The 26,120-nt window shown below is 43.8% G+C and overlaps 1 protein-coding gene across 3 annotated transcripts; it reads right to left on the minus strand.

Moving 5' to 3' along the window:
* Positions 1 to 672: 672 nt before the first annotated feature.
* Positions 673 to 26,098, minus strand: DCAF10 (DDB1 and CUL4 associated factor 10). 3 transcript variants are annotated; one of them, XR_008574597.1, is made up of 8 exons: positions 25,761 to 26,098; positions 21,299 to 21,412; positions 13,446 to 13,643; positions 12,816 to 13,018; positions 12,228 to 12,362; positions 10,925 to 11,070; positions 8,554 to 8,736; positions 7,252 to 7,290 (listed from the first exon to the last, which is right to left on the minus strand). XR_008574597.1 is itself a non-coding variant. In XM_054809003.1 (7 exons), the coding sequence occupies exons 1-7, from the start codon at positions 26,054 to 26,056 to the stop codon at positions 6,922 to 6,924; spliced, it is 1,437 nt and encodes a 478-aa protein (XP_054664978.1). In that variant the 5' UTR covers positions 26,057 to 26,098; the 3' UTR covers positions 673 to 6,921. The 3 variants fall into 3 exon arrangements, 2 of the variants coding, with proteins under 2 accessions (XP_054664978.1, XP_054664977.1); XM_054809003.1 differs by lacking the exon at positions 8,554 to 8,736 and having other exon boundaries at positions 673 to 7,266; XM_054809002.1 differs by lacking the exon at positions 8,554 to 8,736 and having other exon boundaries at positions 673 to 7,290.
* Between the last annotated feature and the right edge of the window lie 22 nt (positions 26,099 to 26,120).

Below are 26,120 nucleotides of genomic sequence, written 5' to 3' on the forward strand. Positions count from 1 at the left end.
ACTCTGTTCAGGTGAGTTTCAAGATTATTTCCAGTCTTAACAAACTGACTATTACCAAGGTGCCTCAACTCCATACTTAATACAGCTGCAATGTAGGAATACAAGTGATACTTGGCAAGGATCAGGAAAGAGTAGCTCTTCAAGCCTAGCTAGCAGTTCCTATGTGTTGTGGGGCATGGTTACTGCAGGTAGCGTGAAGGAGACTTGGCCTTGGTTCTCCCTAGTGGTTAGCACCCTTCTCCATGGGACACCTCAGGAGTGGGATCCCCAATCATTTGTTGCCTTGTCTCATTGCTGCCTTGCTACAGGTGCAAGGGGAACTAAACCAGGACATGGTCTGCATAGCTAGAGGGGCCAGGCTGAAGTTGCTGCTTTCTCTAAAAACATGCAGCTGGGACTCATAGCAAAGACTTACAGAGCTAGATGTTGGGTAATAACTACTTTCAGCAAAGGAGGGCAATATTGCAAAATACTGCTCTGTCCCTTTGAGGCATATTACTATTCCAAAGACCTTGTATACCTATTTTATGCTAATCAGGTAGTCAAGTTTGACCAATTCTTAGTGCTTGGGGGGGGGGGGGGAAACACAGGCTTTTGCATCAGAAAATAAACTAATATGAAGGCAACAGCTCTCAGCAGTTCTGAATTGACAGTGTGGCTAGAAAAGGCGAGAGGCTCCAATAACAGCTATGAGAAATAAACGTCACAAGTCAGTTGGACTGCGATAGTCCACTTAGGTTTTTTTTCTAAGAGAAACTAATGCCATCCTATCTCTTAACAAGTACAGAGACAGCTTTCCCCTCATTTATTATGCAGTGTATAATAAGGGTGCAAGAGAAAGCAAGACAAGCGCTGTCAAGCCCAAACAGCATTTATGCACTGTCAGGGCAGGTAAACAATATAGTGTATTATGTTAGGCAGGGTACAGACTGTGTACCACTGCCTGCTGTGGTGGTCTGCATCAAACAGGACTGTTGTATGAATAAGGGGTTCAGAGTAAAATTTTGACTCATTTTTCAGGACCATGTGATGGGAAAGCACTACTGCTGGGTCTGTGACACATAACCTTGAGAAGCGCATCAGCAGCTTACTATTACCACCTTTATAGCAAAGCCAGGGCTACATCTGCTTAGCTTGTAGTCTTTTGCCCCAACTCAAATCCACATTCTGATTTAAACCCAGATGTTGCTCTTGCATGTGTTGAGGCCTCATTTACAGGAAACAGCAGGTGACCAAGTGACATGCACAACATGCCCTGAGCGTGCAGTGCCCCTTGTGCCCCATTAGTCCTGCATGACACTGTGACACTGATCTGCTCCTCAGGTGATGCTGAGACAGAATTCAGTTTTGTGCAACGCTGTTTTTTCACTGTGCCTAGTTGCTTCACTGGAGCCCAAACCTTTGCAAGTGGAAGTGTAACAGGGCAGAGTGTTACTCGACCCAGGCAACCCATGACTCTGCCTTGGAGACAGCTATCCAGGGCAGAGCAGGCAGGGTAGTTTTCAGGCTGTTTCCTGTGGGCAGACAGTTGCCTGCTCACCCCTGCAAGACTTCTTCAGCAAAATTTTACAACAGCAATGCTGCCTTCAAGGTGTTGCTGTCTGAACAAAAGGAGCTCTTTACCCCGCAGGTACTTTCTCACGCAACAGAATCGTTAATTACACTTAGGTTGTAATTGCCATGCCAGCCCCAACATATGTCCTGCTTTCTAGGCTTCATGAGTGAGTTGTTCTCACAAGCATGCTTGACAGTAAACGTTAGCAAAGGAACTGGTGGAGGGAAAGAGACCTGTGCACAGAGGTTATTTTCCTATTAGTTGTAGGGAGTAGGCAACAGCCAGTGAGCATTACAGAACAGAGCTCAGTGTAAGATAAATCCATTAAGATAGATTTTTAATTCATTGAATTATTAAATGTTTAATTTATTATGCAAGCAAGAGAAACTGTCCACAATAGTAAGTTACTGTACGGCTGTAAGTACAATATTTTCAGAGCAGTTCTGATACTTTCTATACTGTATTAAAAGGCTACAATTTTTACTATGAAATCTCAGGTATTTCAAAATATTCTACATGCACAATTTGTTATTGTGTTAAAAACCTTATACTTAACTGAAGATACTTAGTGCTTAAGAAAATGCACCTTTGCCTCAGATCAGGAAATGAGAAGTTTTTTTCCTGCAGGATAAAAATAGTATAGGCTGTTGACTCTTTCCTTTTACTCCAACTTTTTAGAATCTTGTAAACTAGATTTTTTAAAAAGCTTTCATTTGGCAAGTGTGTTTCTTTTTTTCTAAGAGTTCACATTTTTTAGAGCAACAGACCCACATTTTATGGTATCAGGACCTTCTCTACATCACTGTTAACCAAATTAAAAAAAACCCCACAACTAAAACCAAAAAAGCAACAACAAAAAAACCCACCAAACAAAAAACCCTCCACCAAAATCAACCAACTCACACACCCCCTCCCCCCCCAAGCTCCCAGAAAAACCTGATCTTTACATTCTAATTCTGGTAGTAGGCAATCAAACTGTCCTCACCAAGACTCCAAGAGTGCAAACGTGTGTGTCTGCCATCACTGTGCTTTTCTTCCTATCCCCAATAGTTCTGTTTGGAGGTTACATTTTTCCCTGAACTACCCATGTTTGACGAGTGGACTGATGCCCCATGGCTGTATGTATATTGGAATACACACCCACACACACACAGAGAAAGTACATATACATGTCATTGTATAGTCCCATTAACAGTTTTTCTCCCCCTCCCCACAAATGTCTTAAGAGTGCTGCAGTGATTTAAAGACTGACCTCCAATGGAATACTCAGAAAATGCATTTACTCCCACAACATACAGTCACTGGACTACTACAAAAGGATCACTAGCTTCAAACACTAGTTTGGTTTTTGCTATATGTTGACATTCCTATAGAGATCTTAATTATGCAGTTTATCTGCTTCTGCTGATCAGCCATGCTGTGAATGGAAGAATTCTTTAACTACAGAAGTTAATGAATACGAAACCATGCGTTTAAAAACATACTGCATGCTTTAGAATCAAACAGAGTTCTATCTTCAGTAGAAATACTGTAAAATTTATCAAATGATGTAACACTTGAGTGGTCAAAAGTAAACCAGTTTAAAGAAACCTCTGGTATGAACCACTACCATACTTTGCTGTTAGTGCAGTCTTTCATCTACCATTTGAAACATTTTCTTGTATTTATTTCAGACAGTTTTATATAGCTCTGGAAGGTTAAGAATTCATTATCTTTTGAAACATAACAGTAAGATAAACCTTTTTTTTTCTTCTTTTTATACTATCTAGAAATAATCCAAAGCTCACCAACAAATTACTTCATTAACTCAATAAGGCAAGGTAATACTATTCAGAAAGACAACTGAAAATCACTCCTTCCACCAAGATGCAACTGCAAGGCATATCAGTTATAAACTACTGAATAGTGTTTCAATAAGTTACGTGAACTTCATTGGTAAAATAGATTAACTTTCATTGAAAAATTCCAAGTATTGTTGAAAAGGAGTAGTCAAATGATCAAAATTTAAGACTACCTACTTACTCTAATTCAAACTTATTACAAATGTAATCAGAAGAACCTGTAACATTTCTACAGCATACATGGACAGCATCCATCTTAATATGCATCTGCAGGACATGCTACAAAAGCATCAACGTATCATGAAACCCCTTAACCAGGTCAACTTTTAGCATCAGTCCTACAACACCCCAGTGGTCCTGGTTTCCAGAGCTGGGCAGGGCTGGTCAACCCACCACTCTTGGTGCTGTGCACCTACATGTAATGACACGTGTCGCTTTGGAGTAACAGTTCTTTAGACAGAAAAGTTGTGTCCAATGTTTCAGCACAATACTCTTGTAAAAACCAGCATATCTTGAGGTAGAATTTAAAAAGTAACACTCAGTGCATATTAACAGGCATAGAATTAAACTCGTAAGCAATCTACCAGTTCAGGGAATTTCTGATAGGAAAAACCAAGACCAGCTACGAAAACAAACAGACCCAAGAACTGTTTTGATTTCATGGGTGCTGCTTTGCCTCCAAAACAAACATGGTTCAAGCCTGTAACAACAGTATTTAAGATTTCTTCAAAATGTTACCTGTAGTCCCTTTAATGATGTTTAGTAATAAATATTAAATGAGAAAACAGCAGCCTAGATGTGGGGAGAGCGAGTGCTTAGGGGAAAAGCCATCATGGTGCAGTGTGGGGACAGGAGGAGAACCTGTTCCTTAATTACTAACAGGCCACAACTTTCAATGCAGGGGAGGACAGAGAAATGCAAGTGTTCGTAAGTCATACTTCATTCTGTTTCAAAATACTTCAGGAACAGGAAGCTTAGCACTTCCACTGGACTAATGTCAAGAACAGAGTATCCACACACAAGTTTTGCCACACACTGCTACTGGGGTTTTTTTTGGTTTTTTTCCCAAACAGCTTGGCCAATCAAACACTCTTGCAGCTTAGCTCCTATTTTGCATAAAAATCTTGTATTCCACAACTGTCCTCAAGTTCTCTGCACACTTCTACTGCTTTAAGTCACAGACGAAGGAACTTATCTGCTTCTAAAAAAACCAACAAATCCAACCTCTCCCAGATGTAAGCTCGGGTTCACAGGCTGTAACACTCCCGCAAAAGGAGCTGGATGCAAATGGCAGTGATGTATGCAACTGGTCTCAGATACACTTGCATATTTTATCCATTCAGGCACCAGGCACCATTTTTCATGGCTTGGCCAATTAAAGTGAAAAAATACCTTTTTTATGCATTGTGTTCCTTGCACACGGTTCCAAAAGCATTCAAAAGTGTTTGAAGTTAAGAGTCAGTGTTTTAGAAAATAGGGCATCTCTCTTCATTTACGATTTCATCAGTCTACTTTCGAGTTCAGGACAATAGTTTCAACAACAATGGAACTGCTCAGAAGATGTGCTATGGAACACTTCAAACTATGAGTTGCTATCTGAGAAGACTATGGACACTTACGCATTTTAAGTTAACGGTGTATATTTACTTAAAAAAAAAAATCTTCTTTCTCCAGCTGAGGAGACTCTACTGAGGCACTATCACCAAATAATTATGTTGAAGACCCATGAGAATAGAAAGTTTAGGACTTTTACCAAACAGTAGGAAGTCTGTCAGCTACTTGAATGTAGTCCTTTAGCAGCCAGTTGCTAGAGATGATGAAAACCCAAGGCAGGAGTAATTAACTAGTTCTCAGATTACCAAATACCCAATATTGAAAGCTTTGTATTACCAAAGAAATTATCCAACAGAGGAAATTTAAGATATTTTTTTTCCCCATAATGCAGAAGAGCCTTAAGTTTCAATGACTTCTCTGCCAATAACCAGAGAATGCTACCTACACAAATTCAAAACTACAAGAGGATTGTCAGTCTTATGTATGTTCAGCTATCTCATCTTCATAGATGTCCTCTTTTTCCCACAAACACATATTTTGCAAAAGGCTTTGTAAGACTCAACTTTTAAAAAGCATGCTCTGTCGAGCTGGAGTTAGTGAATCTGAACACCAACATACGACAGTCCTTTTTTAGGAAAAGTTGCCTGCTGAATTGATTGTGTGATTGGTCAGCAAAACCTTAGTGAAACACTAAAAATGATGAGAATATTATTAACTGATATGGACATCCAAGACTGAAATAACAGTGCGTTTACAAGGTTAGCTATAGTAACTTGAGGGCTAAAACTTGGCATTCATACTTAATATGTGATTTAATAGTGAACATTAACATTTTTCACATCTTACAATAAGCCTGGCTAAATCCAAATAGATCTTACTGTAGACAGGCATGCTCTTAGTCTGTTCCCAAACTGGCAGTACATGTGAAGAAAGGCTTATCTGATGATACTACGAACACATCCTAGACAAGTTCCTCTCACAGCAACGGTGCAGGTGAGGTGTGGAAGAACAGTAGGAGGGACATAGGCTTAACATCAGCAGAAAATTCTGCAGTGTTAAGTTTCACACATGGGATGAAGGTTTATGTTACTGATGTGGAAAACTCCCTACAACAGAAACCATGGCAGCCGAGGAGTTAAAGTTCCCCAAAACAGGCTGACCAAGGACACCTCCGTTCTACGAAACTTCCAGTTTGTCTGCAGTGGTTACAGGGCAGGGTCTTCACCCATTCAACCCCTGCTTCCCTGCCCCAGTATTTTCCTACTAAATTCTCTGAGGGGAAGAATGCAGCTACATCTCCATCCAGAACCTCTTACTTCTGGCAATAAACACAATATATACAATCACAGAAAACCAAATGTTTTAACTGCAGCAAAACATTACAGAAAGTTGACTCATTTTTCTAGCCAATCACCAACAATCAAATTAATACATAAATGCAAACAAAATTTTTTCTTTTTGTGGCAGTAACTAATTGTGTTAGTTACGGAGAAAAGCAGCTCATTATCTAATAATCACCATATAGTAATTTCAGCAACAGAAAAGGCCAACAAAGTATATGTGACGAAGTCCAGCTCCTTTGGAACAAGGGGGTGCCGTACCTGGGGAGCCTGGGCAAGTTTTGGCTGAACTGATACCCTTGCCCCCTCTACATTTGTTTCAAACAGCCCACTTCAAGTTGCACTGAAGGAAATTATCAACAAGTATCATGGTACAAACAAACCAGAACAATGACTCAATGGCACAGGATCAGCAGGATCAGAGGTCTGCTTGGAAGGCTGAAAACAGCACACAGAAGCGGACTTGCGGATGCAGTATGAGGAACGCATACAGTGCTCGTTCCCCTGTTGTGTTCATGGATCATAGTAACTATGACCTTATCTGGATTTAGGTATTTCAGAAAGAATGCACTTCAACTGAACTGAAGTAAAAACCACAAACATCTGAAGGTCCTGTTGATGCAAGATGTGCCTAGAACTTTGGCTGATACAGAGAAACACGTCCACTAAGGCACCCCGAGGCAATCTGACAGTGTGTTGGAGAAAACTTGGTTGTCAGTACCACATCATTGTGAGAGTAGAGGGAACGGATTTCTTTCAGGGGACTGGCTTCTTTGGGCAAACAGTCAACAAGTTCGCTGCAGTATGCATCAAACCCCAACAAGCGGATCCCAAAGCCATGCGGGGATGAAATCATCCGGCCATCGGGACTGAAACAAAGTTCTTTGATGTAACCCCGGCCCACGTTGGCTTCTTCAATGCAATGAGTCAATCGCAGGGAACAACGAGGCGAGACAGGGCGCACAGGGGCTCCTTCCTGGAATTCATAGACACAAGTCCACTAAAAGAAGAGGCAGAAAAAGGAACATTGAAAGAAAAGCAAAGCACTGCAAATACTCATTCCCTCCCGCTGCACGTCAAGTAACACAGGAACGACCGATGCTCTTGCATATCTACTCTTCGATTAAGCATCTACTATGACACACTGAAAACAGGCCAGCACCTTGGAATCTCCTCCACTTTGAACTAAACAAAACAGCTGTCTAGCATCAAAGGTGCTTTTTAAATTAAATGGATGCTAGATATAATCTCTTAAATCTATTTTTTATCTGGAAAGAGTGAAGCCTAATCCTTTGGTTAGGCATCTGCTCTAATTTAGTAAACATTTAGATGAAATCTACAATGAAGTAGAACTCAGCCTACTGTAATTTACAATTGACCATTCGCATTTTGTGCTCTTAACTTCAAAAGGAAAGAAATCTTGAAACAAGAGGGAAATAGATTTTTGAAGGAATGTTATGAACAGCTCTACAGACAGCTCGTTACTTGTGACACCCAAGGGATTTTAATGTGTAATCTAATTATGTAATCTCAAACCAAATACAAAAACAGCTCTATGACAAAGTTTTTATCATGGTGAAAGAGCCAGTTTCAGCCACAAGACAAAAGAAGCGTTCTTAGTTCTGTTCCATGTATTCTACTGAAATAAACACAAATGGAACAATACTAATGAATATTAATAGAAGAGAGTAAGGCAGACACTGGGAGTATGGGAAATTATAACTAGGTCAATTGTCAGCATCAACTAACCCAATATAATAGTTGCGTTTTCAAAAAATACGGTGTTGTATAGCCGTTTGATTGTAAGTTTACAGAACCAGCATTAACATTTATAACAAATCTTCTAAGCTTCCATTCAGTCCTCTACACACCTGTAAGAGGTTATTATTACAAAGAGTAACTTTCTTACACAAAAAAAAAAAAAACCAAAACCCCCAATCCTCCCCAGAACACCCAAATAAAAAGAAACCACAACAAAACCCAAAACCCAAACAAACCCAAAACTAAACCAACCCGAATTTACATCAGCTATCAAATTAACTAAACAGTTTATTATTGGTCAAGTATTGAAAGGATTCTTTGAGGTTTTGGGAAACAAATATAAAACCCATCTTGAAAACAGAGTGGTCTGCACAACTGTCACAGCAATAATTTTGAAATAACCCTAGGGAAAAAAAAGGTGTTTTCAAGAGGACCATCTGGTGGAATCCAGGTGTTCTGAACACTTTAGCTGGCTTTTAAGTTATAAGTGAAGTTGAGTTACCCTCAAAGTTAGTTCTTCAAAAGCAGGTGGTCCCAAACACAATCTGCAGGCTCTTGCTTTTTGTACACAGCCCGTGAAGAAGTTTTTTCATTATTTCTGAGTGCTTTACAGACTGCTTGTTTGTCTTAAAACAGGGTCCCAGTGCAATACAGCAGGTATTATGTGACACTTCACAAACACAATCTGGGGAAACATAATCCAACACTGGCCTTAAAGTCTGCCATTAGTTTTTAAAGCAATATTTAGGGGAGTGAAATCTGCAAGTTGCAGATGAGCTGTAGCTGGTCTTATGACTTACTACTTCAAGTAGACTTGAAATGGATTCTGCCAGGAAGATCATTGATACCCCCTTTATATTTCACTTGAGTTTTAGTAAGAGAGTTGAGACCAAGGCATTTTGACGTTACATAAACATCACTGGAATTCATCAGTGTGTTGGGTTTGCATGGCAAGGTTTTGGTAGCGGGGCAGGGCTACAGGGGTGGCTTCTGTGAGAAGCTGCTAGAAGCTCCCCCTGTGTCTGACAGAGCCAATGCCAGCCGGCTGCAAGACGGACCCGCCGCTGGCCAAGGCCAAGCCAGTCAGCGCCTCTGTGATAACATAGTTAAGAAGGGAAAAAAAACAGTTAGAGAGAGAGAGCTTTTGCAGCCGGAGAGAGGAGTGAGAAGATGTAAGAAACTCTGCAGACACCAAGGTCAGTGCAGAAGGAGGGGGAGGAGGAGCTCCAGGCGCCGGAGCAGAGATCCCCCTGCAGCCCGTGGTGAAGACCATGGTGAAGCAGGCTGTCCCCCTGCAGCCCATGGAGGAAGGATGAGGGGGTGTAGAGATTCCACCTGCAGCCCGTGGAGGACCCCACGCCGGAGCAGGCGGAGGCACCTGAAGGAGGCTGTGGCCCGTGGGAAGCCCACACTGGAGCAAGCTCCTGGCAGGACCTGTGGACCCGTGGAGAGGGGAGCCCACGCCAGGGCAGGTTTGCTGGCAGGACTTGTGACCCTGTGGGGGACCCCACGCTGGAGCAGTCTGCTCCTGAAGGTCTGCACCCCATGGAAGAGACCACGCTGGAGCAGTTGGTGAAGGACTGTAGCCCATGGGAGAGACTCATGTTGGAGAAGTTCATGAAGGACTGTCTCCTGTGAGAGGGACTCCATGTTGGAGCAGGGGAAGGATGAGAGGAGTCCTCCCCCTGAGGATGAAGAAGCAGCAGAAACAACGTGTGATGAACTGACCGTAACCCCCATTCCCCGTCCCCCCTGTGCTGCTGAGGGGGGGGAAGGTTGAAGCCGGGAGTGAAGTTGAGCCTGGGAAGATGGGAGGGGTGGGGGGAGGTGTTTTAAGAGTTGATTTTATTTCTCATTCCTCTACTCTGTTTTGCTTAGTGATAAATTAGATGAATTCCCTCTCTAAGTTCAGTCTGTTTTGCTCATGACGATAATTAGTGAGTGATCTCTCCCTGTCCTTATCTCGACCCATAAGCTTTTTGTTAATACTTTTTCTCCCCTGTTTGGTGAACGAGGGGAGTGAGAGAGCGGCGGTGGTGAGCACCTGGCCCCCAGCCAGGGTCAACCCACCACAGTCTTTTTTTGGCACCCAACACGGGGCATGAGAAAAATCGAGATAAGGATAGTAATTGGAAGAGGTAACAGGCAAAACATGGACTGAACATAGCTTGAGAGTGAAATAGTGGTGGAGGGATGAGAGGTGTATTCTGTGTGTGAATTGTCCACTTTTGTTTGGTGTTGTGATGATGATATTTTGATTTTGGTGTGGGGTCAACCCACCACAATCAGATGGCAGATCTATGGTGTGGCAGTTTTAAGCAGATGCAGAAATACACCATGACTTTTTTTCAGAGCAGTGTAGGAACAGCCTCTGGAAAGCATTCATCAGCACAGCAGGAGCATTTCGTCCCTGGACTACCAATGGAGGTAGAAAACATTCCGAAGGCACTTGAGGAATTCTGAGGAGCTTCTCTGCTCAACTTAAACCACATTCACCAGTACACAACTCTCTAATCCTGGCTTTTCCAAGTTCACGCCTCCTATATTTTGGCCGGTACATATTTTTAAGTCTTGTATTTGACAGCACAACTACTGTTTGAAAACTTTTAACAGAGTCATGAACTATAAAATGTATTCTGTGAAAAAGCTGGGCAGCAGGAGTACTGAATGCAGGATACAAAGTCATATGAGATCATTAAAAAAAGAAAAAAATTTCATAATCTTGATGTAAAAGTAATGGATCTGTAAGCAGAAATAGCTGCCTAATTTATTCAAATGCAAATTTACCCCAAATAAGGAACTTTCAATATAGTTATATGATTGATACATCTTACTCAATGTCTTTTTAAAAAAACATAAAATATTTGTTTTACCTCCTGGTCATCTGTATTACTTGAGCACCGAAGAAGCGTAGCCCACCCTTTTGGATGTAGCTGTAGTGATGTAATGCAATTGCCTCGATCTCTTTCTCCAGGAACCTCTGGTGTTAAGACCTCCAAACTATTTCTAGGTGATCCACCTAAAAGAGGAAGTCTAGTGTAAGTCTCAAGGAAGTCTCTAGATTGATTTTTGCCTCTCACTTCAGTCCACTGCTGAAACTAGGTCAAACATGTGACACTTGCATCTGACTGCTAGAAAAGATTGCACCTTTATGAAGGATAAATCAAAAGAGAGGTTATACAAACAACTGAAGCTAATACCAGTGGGCTCAGTCCTGATTTCAAATAGCTGCTTTTCTGAAATTAGCCTTCCAAGGCCTGCATTAAATCCTTATATTGTGAACTAAGTTAGAGTTAACTTTCCGCACATACGTTCTTCATTATGATTAAAACAAAGTCTAAAGAGTGGGGGGTTTTTGTAAGAACAAGTTTTTCTCAAACTTTTATGATGTCCTTTCGGAAGTCTGCTCACCTGTATGCAACTTGCCTCCCTTCTACCCCTAAAAAAGCTTTTCACAGGTGAATCATGCATCCACGTAAGCCTCCTCTTGTAGGTATGCTTGAGGATCTCTCAACAATGAGTAGTTAAAACTTAACATCATACTTATTTTAAATTGTATGTGATTCACGAAGTATTTACCAATTTGCGAGGTTCACACTAACTCTCTGAAAGTGTATCCTAAATTCAGAGGAAGCCTGCTAATCACAGGATCATCAGTTTTCATAGCTCTATAGTTAGGTATGACTTGATTTGTAATTAGAACTTCACAAAACACACTGTCCACATTTAAGACCAGCGTGCATACTCTTTTTCCATGCTATTGACTCCTCATGGAGAAACTACAGATAATATATTCCCATCATTAAGAAAAACAAAGAGCAAAACATAGCTGTGTTCTGTTCTTTTCCTTTTTTCCCCTAAAGCCCATTCACACAAACTTTGAGGAAAAAACACAAAGAAAAGGGAGCACCTCTACGTAACAGCAATAATGTACTAACATTGAATAAAGATCTTGTTGCTGTTATCAGATTTCTTGAGAAAAAACTGATTAGATCTCCAGACTTTGGAGTGCAATGATGTTTCATTGGTTTAATAAAAGTCATAGCAATGCTATTCTTTTAAAAGTCACAGAGACAAAAACACACTGTTTTGTCACTGTTATACTCAGGCCTCTTCTGGATACAATGACTCAAAGTCCATGATTTTTTTTATTATTATTTTTTAATGTTCTCCTACCTTCTCGCTGGGAGGACCGTGACATGTGTTTCTCAGGCAGTGGACCTGAATCATTCTGGTGACATGGTGAACCAACAGTTCGAGGACCAGACAGACCTGATGACGAACCCGATGACGAACCCGATGACGTTACATCTGCAAACAGCATCAGCCATGTGAACACAACAGCTAAGCACAGCCTACTTACTATGCATGTCCCTCATTTAACCCTCCTTAGAAATGTTAAGCAAAGGGTAAGGGTAAAGCATCTTGTTAAGAAAACACTTTTCAAAGCTCAGTTTATAGTCTAAAAATAGACTAGATAAATATACAGACTGCCAGCTCAACATGACAAAATTCCACAGGCACTACTATATCCTGTAGTGCTGAAGTCTTGAGACCAAAAATTATCCTAGACACTTCACCCGAGTCACAACATACCACTCAACACTACAGATGTGTGACCCCTGAACAACACAGCAGCTACTGTGTCAAAGAGTTCCTCAGCAGAATCCTTCCAACTCCACTTTTGCCTTCTTTTGCTACCTGAGTATCCCATAAAACACCTCTAACACAGAAGCTGCCACAGACTTTTCCACAATCATTCACCTGAACTTGACGTAGTCCTCCTAGCTCTTAAAATTGGGTAGCTGCCAACCTCTAAAGATTTGTTTAGGTCAAGGTCATGCAAAATAAGAAGATATCCAGAGGAGGTTGAGATCAACATTTTGGAACAGTCTGGTGTCAGCCTCATTCGCATAAGAAAACGAGTGTGAAAAAACTTCTTGTGGGGACAACCATCTTCTGTGCACCTGGACGGCAAAAAACCACAAGAAAAGGGCTGCAATTAGCTTTGACTCAAGTCCCTAATAATGTCCAGAAGAACCCAAAATGTGCTAAGCATCCTTGTTCATCCAAAAACTTTGAGTATTGCCTTTATCCTATTTAAATCAGATTTTAATGAAATGTCAGCAGTCACATTTTTATGCTATCACAGCAATAAAGCCAGAACTTTTTCAAAAAGGAAGAACTACATTTTGGCATGTCAGCAAGCTCTCTTTTTAGCTACTGGACAACTACCATATAAAGGTGGTGCAAGTTCTTGGTAAGGGCTATAAACTAATGACTATTTAAGAATGCATTACAGCACCATTCAAGGAAGCAGGTTTTCTATCTTGTACAGAAGAACCCTATTCTTGTGTGTTCTAGAAACGTAACAGCATGAACACAGCCACGTACCTGTTTGTGTCCCAGATGATCACATTTCCATCAAACCCTGATGTTACTAGTAATCTCGTATTGGTATCATACTCGATGTTCTTAACCCAGCTGGTGTGACCATGTAAAGTGCACACTTTTGTGTTCAGCTTTCTCAAATCCCAAAGTGCTATTGTAGTGTCATCAGAACAAGTCGCAAACAATCGATTATCTAGAAACCTGTAAGTGGGAAAGAAATACTGTGGCTGCTTAGTGCCTTTTCTAATTTAAATATTCTTAAGCAGGAATGTAAGCTAAGACAGAAATAAAAAACATTAAAAAACAGTACTGTTGGGATACAAACCAGTAGTACATCTGTAGTAGCAAACTAGTGAACCCGCAGAAGCATAGCAGAAGTTTGTGCAGGTTTTTTGTTTGGTTGGTTTTGGTTGTGGGTTTTTTTTTTTTTTTAAATGTATCACGTAACAATCACACAACTGCCAAAACACCAGCGGAACAAACGTTCACACAGAATCCCTGCGGTAACTAAATCAGTTACCCACCTAGACAATACTCAGCTTTAAACTTAACAAGTCTTTATAAGACACAAACATCCTAGGACTGGTCAGCTTTTAGATGTCTGGCAAGATATTCCCATTCACTGGTCTGGTAGTCCCTGCGACAGAGGTCTGCTAGCCTAGATTGTTTGTAATTTATGCCTTCATCTTCCCCGTTTTTGCCAGATCCTTTCACTACTACGGAGAGACAGCACCAGAAGACAGAGCCAGTCTACCTTCACTTCAGACTACACAAGATCCTATCAGATCATGATTAATTAAACCCATGCTCTCCTTTACTCTCTGCATTTCTACCCACATATCTACCCTCATTCTTCCCCTACTGTTCTGTAAATCTTCCTCTCTTCCCCACTGAAGATGAACTCTCTGTGCTCAAATCAAGTGGATTAACTGTCCTATGTGTGGCTTGCTTTACTAACCCCATGGCTTACACTACACATGGTATTGCTATGTTAGAAACATGTATTAGATTTAAATCTGACCACTGCCACTGTTTGCGTATTTCCCTAGACCCCTAATTTCATTCCACCTTTGCCCATCTTCTGCTTTGGAGCCTATCCAGCTCCACAATGCCCCAGGAGCGCTGCTTACTGCATCTGCGGAGCCAGAAGGAGCCATGCAGACCTCCTCCATCCAGGAAGGTTTTTTATCACCTGGAGAGGTCAACAGTCTCCATCAAAAAGAAAGGGGCTTTTGCTCCCACATTTCTGCCTTTCCTTTCCCCACAGTACAGTTCATGTGTTTGAAGCAGGCACATGAAGTTGGGCTTTTCAAACACACAAAAGCAGGTATGCATATCAAAGTGCAAGTGCAGAGCACTGTTTAGGATGAGAATTTCAGATCATCTTTAGAAGGAGCAGCTGCACAGGTGGCACAGGCTACCCAAATTTATGGGCTCCTTCAATAAAGACTTGCATTTAAGGATTTGAGTTTGAATCACAATCTAACATGAAATTCTGTTTAACTCAAACTACTGCAAGAAGAGCAAGCCTACTGCTCTGCATTTCACAAGGTATTTACAGACCTGCAGTTCTACAGTACACTTTTATGCAGCAGTGAATCTGTATCACATGCATAAGTGCTCCATACGCTTAGCGGGTCTGGAGTTCCTGCTTTCTTAACAAATTACAGGCTTGTCACTAATGACATATTGGGAGAAGATGAGAAAGTAGAAAAGAATATGGGTCATACTAGTTGGATTACTACACTGATCAGGTTAAGTACTTCGCCTGTTCAGGTGGTAATTCTTTGTCATGATAATCTCTAGTCTTCAGCCAAAATTCAATGTATATATCACTCCTGCCTGAAGTAGTACAAGGCAGCTTGACCACCTTGAAGTGATTACAGAAGGAAAGAAGAATATCCAATGTAAAAACACTCCATCAGACAGAAGGGGATAGAAGGGCTGGAGCCAGCGCTGAAAAGGCATAGCTAGGTAATAAATTGAATAATTTGAGTCTAGAGGTTACTGAAGCAAATGCAAGACATCAAAAACACCAAGTGAATACAAGACTTTGAAAGCGTATTTAGAAAAATTACTTGGTTCACTGAGAAAAATCACTGGATAAAATTATTTAGTGTGCATTATGCAGATCAAAGTTTATCATACTCCATTCGCACGGCAATTTGTGCATACTCTTACTTTGAGAAGGACAAAGCATACAGCTTTACATTTGGAATTCGTGCCTGATGAAGGCACTTGGAAAAAAAAAAAAAGCTGTACCTGACATAAAAAGGAAAACAAAACCTATCCAAAAACCACCAGAAGTAGTTCCACACGAACAGTAAGGCAAGAATGATCTACACAGAGACATGTGATAAGTTACCCCTAGAAACAGCATTTTATTGTTTGGACTTACAACCAGGCTACATCATGTAAAAATAGCAACAACTCCAATGAAAAATAACCGACTACAACAACAAGAATCCAACATTTCAGATTTTCAGGACAAAATTAAAACAGAATACACCTCTTGCCTGTATAAATCAATCATTTGCCTTTATCTTGGATGCTTGTGTTGGGTTTGCGTGGCAGGGTTTTGGTAGCGGGGGGGCTACAGGGGTGGCTTCTGTGAGAAGCTGCTAGAAGCTTCCCCTGTGTCTGATAGAGCCAATGCCAGCCGGCTCCAAGACGGGCCCGCCGCTGGCCAAGGCCAAGCCAATCAGCGCCTCTGTGATAACATAGTTAAGAAGGGAAACAAAACAGTTAAAAAGAAAAGCTTTTGCAGCCGGAGAGAGGAGTGAGAAGATGTAAGAAACTCTGCAGACACCAAGGTCAGTGCAGATGGAGGGGGAGGAGGAGCTCCAGGCGCCGGAGCAGAGATCCCCCTGCAGCCCATGGTGAAGGCCATGGTGAAGCAGGCTGTCCCCCTGCAGCCCATGGAGGAAGGATGAGGGGGTGTAGAGATTCCACCTGCAGCCCGTGGAGGACCCCACGCTGGAGCAGGTGGAGGCACCTGAAGGAGGCTGCGGCCCGTGGGAAGCCCACGCTGGAGCAAGTTCCTGGCCGGACCGGTGGACCCATGAAGAGGGGAGCCCACGCCAGGGCAGGTTTGCTGGCAGGACTTGTGACCTCGTGGGGGATCCCACACTGGAGCAGTCTGCTCCCGAAGGTCTGCACCCCGTGGGAGGGACTCCATGCTGGAGCAGGGGAAGGATGAGAGGAGCCCTCCCCCTGAGGATGAAGAAGCGGCAGAAACACCGTGTGCTGAACTGACCGTAACCCCCATTCCCCGTCCCCCTGTGCTGCTGAGGGGGGGTGGAGGTTGGAGCCGGGAGTGAAGTTGAGCCTGGGAAGATGGGAGGGGTGGGGGGAGGTGTTTTAAGAGTTGATTTTATTTTCTCATTCCTCTACTCTGTTTTGCTTAGTAATAAATTAGATGAATTCCCTAAGTTTGGTCTGTTTTGCTCGTGACGATAATTAGTGAGTGATCTCTCCCTGTCCTTATCTCGACCTACAAGCATTTCGTTATGCCTTTTCTCCCCTGTTTGGTGAACGAGGGGAGTGAGAGAGCGGCTCTGGTGGGCACCTGGCCCCCAGCCAGGGTCAACCCACCACAATGCTACAGGCAACCCTGCTTCACCCACCACAAGCAGATAGACAGGGAGGTACAAACGGTATTGAAGAGCTTTCATATAGGGAATAACCAAGTAGACTAGGATTCACTTGAAAAACAGCTAATTGAAGGGGCATATGACTCAGCCATACAAAACTGACATATGGAGAAAGTAAACAGAGATTAATTGTTCCTTGTCTTCCTACTTCAGAAAAAAAACCAAACTAGAGGGCTTCAAACTAATCCAGCAAGTTTTAAAAACACTATTAAATACGCCTTGAAACACATTTGTGCTATGGAGCTCTGCTATTGGAGAGTTTTAAGTAAGCTCAAAACCTTACCAAATTGAGTTGGAAAAAAAAAAGTCTGCTTCAGATGATTACACACAAATCCCTAGTGACTGGGAGACTACTGGAAGAGGACCACTAAATGCTTCTCAGTTCATACATACCTCTGAGGCACCTGCTGTAGGGCACAGCAGTAATGGAATTTATTTTTGGTGCTTATTACAAGGAACTTCTACAGTAGCATAGTGCCTGGAGTCCTGATCATTAAGCAAAAACAATACTCCAGGTAATGCTGAACTATATTTTCAAATACATGATTAGTAAAGTTCCTTGTAACTAAGTTTATAACAACAAACAAATGGGGACATGCAGGAAAACACAGAAAAAGATGCCACTATCCTACAAAGACAAAATAAAACTTTAAGAAGTATTTTGAAGGAAAGCAGAAAGTTACTACACGTTTCTAGGAAGGACCTTAGTCTGGTGATTAACAGTAGATCTGAGAGTTATCTGCCTGGAGGTAGTACTGGTATTTTTATGCAAATCAAACTACACAGAGAAAAGACATTTAAGACAAAGAACGGACTTACAAAGCCTCACAGACAACCAAAGTGGAAAGAAAGACGATTCTTTGAATAAGAGAAGAATGGCAGGAAGCTTTAATGCTGTTATCAACCATGGAATGAGATAAATTTTCAAGACTAGCACAGCTGACTGCAACAGAGACAGCCAACCAGTCAAGGAGCCTGCAAAAGAATGCTCTTCGTAAAACATGATACAGACTAATTCACTTGAAACCCTAGCAAGAGCAGTTTGAATGTAAGGATCAGATACTGAATTAGGGATGTATAAAAATCAAAGTAAATCCTGTTTGCCCTTGCCTTCCAATATCTTGGTAACATGGCTTTATTTCTCACCTAGCTTTATCTAAAAACTAAGCACGTTTAAAGGACCACCACTGGCATGTGAGACATGAAAAGCTGTATTTCCTTACAGAAAACCATGTTCTCAACATCTCCTCTTCTATTTGTGTCAGCTAGTCCCAGCTTTTACCTTAGCTTTTCTGAAAGACATCCAACTGATGTTAAACTTCAGTCTCTTCTAAAAAGGACAGGCAGGTTGTGAAAAACATCAATATATCTGAAGAATGTGTAAAGACACTGGCACCTCACATTTTATTCAGCTCTTCTGAGGGGAAATGCTCAGATTGCTTCTACGGTTTTCTTGGATTTTTTGGTTTTCGGGTTGGGTTTTTTTTCCCCCTCTTTCTTTGAGAATCCAAGTGAAGAGAGGCTGCTATATTTTCCACAAGGTTAAAAAGTGTCTTAACTTCACCTGTGAAAATTTATCCTCAGACCCAGAAAAACTAAGAATAGAATTTAAAAGGAAAAAAATTACATGACAATAATACTGACGATTCAGCTTCCTCTATTTGCTGTTTCCCACATCATCCTGAGAAAGGAGCTCCTGGAAAAACTCAAAGGGAAGAAGTTTGCAGATTGTGGAAAAAGGGACTGGCCACTTGGGAGGAATATAGGGATGTAGTCAGAGAATGTAGGGATGCAACAAGTAAGGCTAATGCCCACTAGGAATTAAAACTGGCAAGGGACGTCAAGGACCAGAAGAAGGGCTTTTTCAAATACATCAGCAGCAAAAGGAAGAATAGGGAAAATGCGGGCCTGCTGCTGAAGCAGGTGGTTGTCTTGCTGACAGAGGATACAGAGAAAGTGGAATTACTGCATGCTGCCTTTGCTCTAGTCTTTACTCCTAAGGCCAGCCCTCAGGAATCCCAGACCCTGGAGGTAGGAGAGAAAGTCTTGCAAAAGGAAGACCTTCCCTTGGTCGAGGAGGATTGGGTTAGAGAACATCTAGGCAATCTCGACATCCACAAATCCATGGGCCCTGATGGGATGCACTTGTGAGTGCTCAGGAGCTGGCAGATGTTATTGCTAGGCCACTCTCAATCATCTTTGAAAGGTCACGGAAAACAGGAGAGATGCCTGAGGACTGGAGGAAAGCCAGTGTCGCTCCGGTCTTCAAAAAGGGCAAGAAGGAGGATCCAGGAAACTACAGGCCAGTCAGCTTCACCTCCATCCCTGGAAAGATGCTGGACCAACTTATTCTGGGGGTTATCAATAAGCATGTGGAGAAGTTTATCAGGAGTGGTCAACATGGATTCACCAAGGGGAAATCATGCCTGACAATCCAATAGCCGCCTATGACGGCATGACCAGCTAGGTGGATGAAGGGAGAGCAGTGGATGTTGTCTACCTCAACTTCAGCAATGCTTTTGACACTGTCTCTCATAACATCCTCATAAGCAAGCTTAGGAGGTTTGGGTTGGATGAGTGGACAGTGAGGTGGGTTGAGAACTGGCTGAATGGCAGAGCCCAGAGGGTTGTGATCAGTGGCACAGAGTCTAGTTGGAGGCCTGTATCTAGTGGTGTGACCCAAGGATCAGTGCTTGGTCTGGTCTCATTCAACATAATCATCAATGCCCTGGACAAGGGGACAGAGTGTACCCTCAGCAAATTTGCTGACGATACAAAACTGGGAGGAGTGGCCGACACACCAGAAGGCTGCGCTGCCATTCAGCGAGATCTGGACAGAGTAGAGAATTGGGTGGAGAGGAACCAAATGAAATTCAATAAGGACAAGTGTAGGGTCCTGCACTTAGGGAGGAATAACCCCAAGCACCAGTACAGGTTAGGGGTTGACCTGCTGGGAAGCAGCGCTGCAGAAAAGGACCTAGAAGTCCTGGTTGACAACAAGCTTTCCATGAGCCAGCAGCGTGCCCTTGTGGCCAAGAAGGCCACTGGTGTCCTGGGGTGCATTAAGAAGAGAGTGACCAACAGGTCAACGGAGGTTCTCCTCCCCCTCTACTCTGCCCTGGTGAGGCCACATCTGGAGTTCTGTGTCCAGTTCTGGGCTCCCCAGTTCAAGAAAGACAGGGAACTACTGGAGAGAGTCCAGTGGAGGGCTACGAGGATGATTAGGGGGACTGGAGCCTCTCTTGTATGAGGAAAGGCTGAGAGAGCTGCGTCTGTTTAGCCTGAAGAAGAGAAGACTGAGAAGGGATCTTATTAATGCTTATAAATTATAAGCATGGTGGGTGTCTAGAGGAAGGGGCCAGACTCTTCTCAATGGTGCCCAGTGACAGGACAAGGGGCAACGGGCACAAACTGGAACACAGGAAGTCTATCTCAATATGACAAACTTCTTTACTCTGAGGGTGACAAAACCAGAGAGGTTGTGGAGTCTCCTTCTCTGGAGATATTCAAAACCCTCCTGGACATGATCCTGTGTAACCCACTGTAGGTGATCCTGCTTTAGCAGGGGTGTTGGACTAGAGGATCTCCAGAGGTCCCTTCCAACTCCTACCATTCTGTGATTCTGTGAAACAGGCAAAGGATTTCAACCATAAAGACAGAGTTTAAGTTGAATTGCAGAAGCCATTTCACTTTTCCAGCTCTTCTATGTCATACCTGTATTTAAAGCACACAATCTTTGGAAATTTCTATGCAACTATGGCAATTACTCTTATGATTCAAAATACCAGCCCTATTCATATAAATACCTGATTTTGCTATGGTCTTGTACTTGCACTTCAAACATAAATCACACACTAGTTGTTAAGCTCTGATTTACCGCGTACATTCAAGGCATTCCAAAGGCCAGTTAAAACAGGCGGTAATATCATAACACTCCTCCCTTCCCATAAACTGCAGCTTCTCCATCAGCAAAACCACCTGCCAGCATTATATACCACCACCACTACTTTCAGATTCCTCCTCTTCCCCCTTCCAGCCTTCCCCTACCTCCAATACCAAAGAGAAGGAAATTAGCACAAAGCAAACGGCAGCTTCACAAAACCCACTCTCCCCAAGAAAGTGCATAACACAAACATCATGCTGTTGAAAGAAAAGCACTCATGCTAAGACAAAAAATGAGGTCTTTTACTCCTTCTGACCTACCTGATATTATTTACACAGTCTTCATGAGCTTCAGAGAGAGTTTTGATGTGCTTTGAAGATATTGGGTCAAAAAGCAGTACTTCAGTCTGTTCACAAGCAACAGTCAACACTGACCTGCAGGGTAGTAAAGCAAGGAAGAAACACTTGTGTTCATTAAAAAAAATGACAGCTGTGTGCATCCAGCTAACCTTCATTCCCTATCCTCACAGAAACACAGCTTCACCATTACTTAGCTTGGCTTTCTATCTACACTGCATAGAATCTGCAGCAGTGTTCATATTTTTTTATTGCCTTCTTGCAGATGCCTATTCTCAAGTACTTAAGACACAAAAAATGTATAAGAAAATAGCATGTTGTTTTATTCTGGAGAAGTTAACTTCTCTAACTTCTTTTCAAGAAACCATGACTCTTCTCCTGACTGCCTATTGGGGTAGTTAATGCACAGCTGGTGCAGACCAATGACCTTTTAATTAACTTTTTTTTCCTAACGTGCAACATGGTTGTTTTATAATGGCTATGTACTTCATAGATCCAACGATGGCATTATTTAAATCACACTGTGAAGTGCATTCACATCAGATTTTTTTAGAAATTACTTGAGAGTGATTTGTCCCATCACTGCAGTGCAGTGCACAAACTCAGTGGTTCCTGTCTCAGAAAAAGAGAAGAATCAAGCTCTGGCATGAAACCCGCTGTTTTGTTCATGTGAGGATATTTGCTTAATGTGCAGGAAAAAGAAAAACAACAAACCCACAGCACCCAATTGTAAGTGGAGAGGCATCTATGCTGAAATTCTACTGCAGATTTTCCATGACTGTGCCCATGTGATGGTCTCCCTCTGTCCATTCACTGGCAACACCTTTTAGGGGGTTCTGAGACATCATAGTTTGCTTTTCAGGGTGTCAGATCAGCTGAAGAGCTCTGTAAAATGCAAGGGTCTGACAGAGGCTCTACTGAGAAAGGAAGCACAGCCTGCATCGAGTGCTGGCAGCCCACTCACACATGTAAGCCAACCAGCGGCAAGCCACCTTTTATGTTCCTTCACTGCATTAACCCTCATTAAAGATCACAACATATGGTCAACAACCCCCTCCAATCTCCCTCCCTTATCAACTATGACAATATTGCTCTAAGACCCTTACAGATGTTACCCCAGCTACACCATCACTTTGTAACAGGCAGCAAGTGCTGAAGTGCAACCATTGACTTCTTCAATACAAAGATGTACAGTTTCCTCATCTCCTTCTGTAACACCGACTTTGATGGCTATTTAGTTTGGCATCCACCCAAAAGCAGCATAAAGATGATTCTTTATGCTCCTGTATTCAGGAGCAGAATTTTTAAGCCAAACTCTAAAGGACAGCACCCTTCCCCAACAATCCAACTACTCAAGCAGCTCTGTGGACTGCCTGCGTTTTTCTACATCTGAATAGCATGAAGCCAGTAAATGCTAAAGGGAGAAATAAGATTGATTCAAAGGTTTATTTAAAATATCTAGCCTTTCTGCAACTGAGTCATTTTTTCACTAAAAGCTTATATTATGAAGTTTAGATTTAAAAGTTTTACTTTTTAAAATAGTAAGAAGTCAGGGGATTGCAATCAGACATCACATGCTATTAACTACAAAGAAAAAGAGTTCTCTGACAAAAGGTGGTGTTTCCCAAATGCAGTAGTAGTGTTAGGGAAGTGACGGTCAAAGGCAGCAATAGCAAGGAACTGGCACCAGTCTAAATTGGGCATTAGCAGAGACTCAGGCTGGGAACATGGCTAATTGTTATTCATTGTTTTTTTGAGATTAATTTTGCAACAGACATTAAACCACACTACCATTAGTACTCTGAGGACAAAAAAGTCTGGAGCAAGATTTAGTATCTTACTGTATCACCTAATTCACTTAATTCACCAAAACCAGCAACAACTTCCAGGAACTACAATTTCAAGGAGGTCACCTCCTTTAAAAAAAAAAGCACCTTTTCTTCCCGACGTGAAGACCTGCATGTATCGACTTACAGCTTTTCTCAGAGAAAAAAAAAAATAAAATCAAAGACCTTGTCCAGGATACACATTATTTGTGAATGAGACCAGAGAGACATCTGCAGAGAGTTCACGAGGGTCCCAAGAGGCACAGAAACCATTAACTCTCCACAGCTTGGGCAGGCTAACTGCACCAGCCTCTCCTAGGGTATTGGTATTTACTGGGTTCACGTATGGTGAAAAGGTCTGAGAACAACAATGCGACAGTGAAGTCTGGCCTGCTAAATTAGCGAAGCTGACCTCCAGGAAAGCTCAGAAGTTCCCCCAACGCTGCAACAGCTCTACCAGTACAGCAGTGTTATGGCAAGAGGGCAGCACGCCCCAGTGATCCTCAGCCCACAAAGTGAGCCCTTACCGAGCAGCTGGCCACAGGTAGGCCAGACCCAACCGGCAGCACACACACAGCCCTAAGGCAAGATCCCAGAACAGTGTTTTGAGGAGCCAGAAGCTGACAGAAGGGCAAGCAACAGGGATGCAGCACCCCTGACTGCAGTCAGTTCCCTAGAGAGAGGCTACAGAAAGACAGAAGTCTCCACTGCATGGATGGGTCTGGCCAGATGTGTGACTGCTCTAAGCTGAGCCTAACCAGCAGAGAATCACACAGAAGCGAGCAAGACTTGGGCTGTTTCATTTTGTATTAAGGCAACTGAGGTTCAGTGCCATGGTCCCAACCTATGCCTAACACCACCTGTGGTCCGCTAGGCCAAGTGCTACAGCCACACAAAACAACAGGTCCATGGATGCATCCTTTTGACATGAGAAACTTTTTGATGGGTTTGTTTTTGGAGAGAAGGTCCCTAGTTTAGCTCACCGTGCAGCCTCACAAGCATCAGGCACAAGGGAGGCAGGAAGAATACAGAACTACACCTTTTGCCAGAAACTTGCACAAATAATCTTAAACCACAGTCCATTTGTACTGCTACTGCAGCTGACACTTTCTACAGTAGCACAGAACATCCACGTGTGGGTATTCTTCCAATTTAGTCACCGCGGCTAAGCCAGTAGAGTGATGCCAACTGGTCTCTTTGCACCATGTACAGCAGAGAAGACGCGATGCCTTGGGAACGTAAGCGCACCTGGCTGGGGATCTACAAAAGAAATTACTTTCCAGCAACAGTCACCTGAAGAATGGTTTTGATAGTTTCTGGAGCTTAAGTTTGTCCTCTTCAAAAAAGAGAGGAACAAATAAGGAGTTGAGACGTAGCTGTACAGCACAACCATGGCGAAACCATCATGAGTTCCCATGTTCATGGAAACCAGAACGCTGTTCTGACAAAAACTCACTGAAAACAGAAAAGCTGACTAGCCATCACAGGTAACAAAGATTTAAATTCTGACTATCCAAACTAAAAACACTGTTGAGACCACCCTAGCTTACAAGGTCTTTCTGACAAGAAAACTTCACACACAAGCATACTGCAAGATACAAATATGCAGGTGTCTCTGAATTGAACTCACTCTGCATTGAGCTGGTGTGCCAGGACTTCTTTTATTCTAAATGAGTCCAACTGTCACTTTTGTCTACACTGTTACGCAAGAGTACAGCAGGACACCGCTAAACTCATTTGTCAGTGCAGACCCACAAAATTCATGGAACTGTAAATGAATAAATATCACAATTCAAACAGAAACTTAGCTCTCTGAGGACATCTGACATGAACGCTTTTGTAAGTTAAAGAAATGGTTCTGCCACTCTGTTCTCAACCCTATGTCCAAGTTCATCACCTCCCCTTCCCCTGCAAGGAGCACAAAAGAGCTGGACACACTGCCGGGCAGCGGCAAGCGCGCCCCGTCCAGGGGAGCCCTCCCGCTCCACCCGTGCTGTTCTGTGCTGCCTGCAACGCGGCCGCTAGCCCGGAGCGAACACCAACCAGACGGCTCACGGCGTGACGGCTGTGCAGTCGTTAGCAGGCAGGCTCGGCGGAGCGGCGTAGGCGCACAGCGCCAAGGCCTCCTGCCTGGGCCTGACGACCCAAGCCGTCTCTCCCGGGCTGAGTCTCGACGCTCCTCCAGCTGAGCCACCTCAGCCCTCACGGTCTCCCCGCCGGGAGCATACCGGGTCATTATAAAAGGGGCCCCCTAAGCAGAGAGGGACGGGGGTCACCAGCCTCTCCCAGTACCGGGGGGGGGGGGAACTTCCGCGGCGCGCACAGCCGCGCCCGGCTCGGCTCCTGCAGTCCGGAGCACCCTGCCCGCAGCCGGCGCAGCCGAGCCAGGTGGTCCGCAGCGGGGAGGCAGGGCGCCGTGCCGGCGCAGGCACCACGGGCTCCGCTCCGCCCGCGCGGGCGGGCCAGCGCGGCGCCGGCAGGAGCGGCGGCAGGCAGCCGCGGGGAGCGCGGGGCAGCGGAGTCACCGGGCACGGCCGGCAGCGCCGGCTCGGCGCAGCCCGCGGGGAGCCGGGGAGCGGGGAGCCACGCGCGGCCCCTACCCGTCGGGCGAGTACTCGAGGTTGAAGACGGCGCCGTGCGTGCGGGTGCTGAGGTACACCGAGTCGGCGGGCTGGATGGAGGCGTACAGCCCGGTCATGGCGCGGAAGGTGTCCCGCGCCGGGTCCACGGCGGCGCTGCGGCCCAGGCAGCGGCCGCGCAGCCACCCGAACAGGCCGCCCCCCGGCACCGCCCGCGAGGAGGCGGGCGGCATCGCGGGCTCCATGCCGGCGGGCGAGCCGGGCGCCGGGCCGCCGGCGCCGTCCTCCGCCCGGGGGACCTCCGCCTCTGCGCTCATCGCGTGCCGGGTGCGGGCATCGCCGGGCCGCGCCTCCGTCTACCCTTCGCCGGGAGCACTGCGC

The sequence above is a fragment of the Grus americana genome, chromosome Z (assembly GCF_028858705.1).
Source record: "Grus americana isolate bGruAme1 chromosome Z, bGruAme1.mat, whole genome shotgun sequence".
Lineage (NCBI taxonomy): Eukaryota > Metazoa > Chordata > Aves > Gruiformes > Gruidae > Grus > Grus americana.